Genomic DNA, 485 nt, shown 5'->3' with positions numbered 1-485 from the left:
TGACAGGAGGTCGGGGGGGGGGGGGGGGCAAGAACGAGATAAGAAAGGTTCTGATCTACTCCAGTCATGTTCCTTTAGAGACTTGGGATGAAGGAAATGAAACATCAACTTTTTTTTTCATTGTAGTTAATTACATAAAACACTAGATTTCAGAAGCATTCTGCATAAAATACAAAATGTATTGCAGAGGGGTTCAGTCTCCACATAAAATATGCTTATTTTGAGAGCAAATGCACTTGACTTCCATTTTTGTTTACTGTTCTTGTATTAATAACTTCAGTCTCCGGGGCAGAATTTGAGAAAGAAGCTATGGACGTGGGACCTGCAGCTAGTTTTCTTGTTGGATGATAAATCTTAATAATAAAAAGTAATGTCTTGATACAAATGGATTTAGGAGTGGTAAATCGAGTGCAGAAGTTAAAAGGGAGGTTCTGATCACAGTTATTTTGTTTCAGGGGCAAGACTTATGAAGGAAGAAGTGTTGC

At 38.1% G+C, this 485-nt stretch overlaps 1 protein-coding gene across 1 annotated transcript in view; it reads left to right on the top strand.

The window, feature by feature from the left end:
- Positions 1-358, top strand: part of CCDC18 (coiled-coil domain containing 18) — a 19,751-nt gene extending 19,393 nt beyond the window's left edge. The window contains 1 exon segment of the mRNA XM_009866084.1: positions 281-358. Coding sequence (XP_009864386.1) covers positions 281-358 — 78 coding nt within the window.
- Positions 359-485: the final 127 nt, after the last annotated feature.

Source organism: Apaloderma vittatum, unplaced genomic scaffold (genome assembly GCF_000703405.1).
Source record: "Apaloderma vittatum isolate BGI_N311 unplaced genomic scaffold, ASM70340v1 scaffold44403, whole genome shotgun sequence".
NCBI lineage: Eukaryota > Metazoa > Chordata > Aves > Trogoniformes > Trogonidae > Apaloderma > Apaloderma vittatum.
Note: the sequence above shows the minus strand (reverse complement) of the source record. Positions and strands in the feature narration are given on the sequence as shown.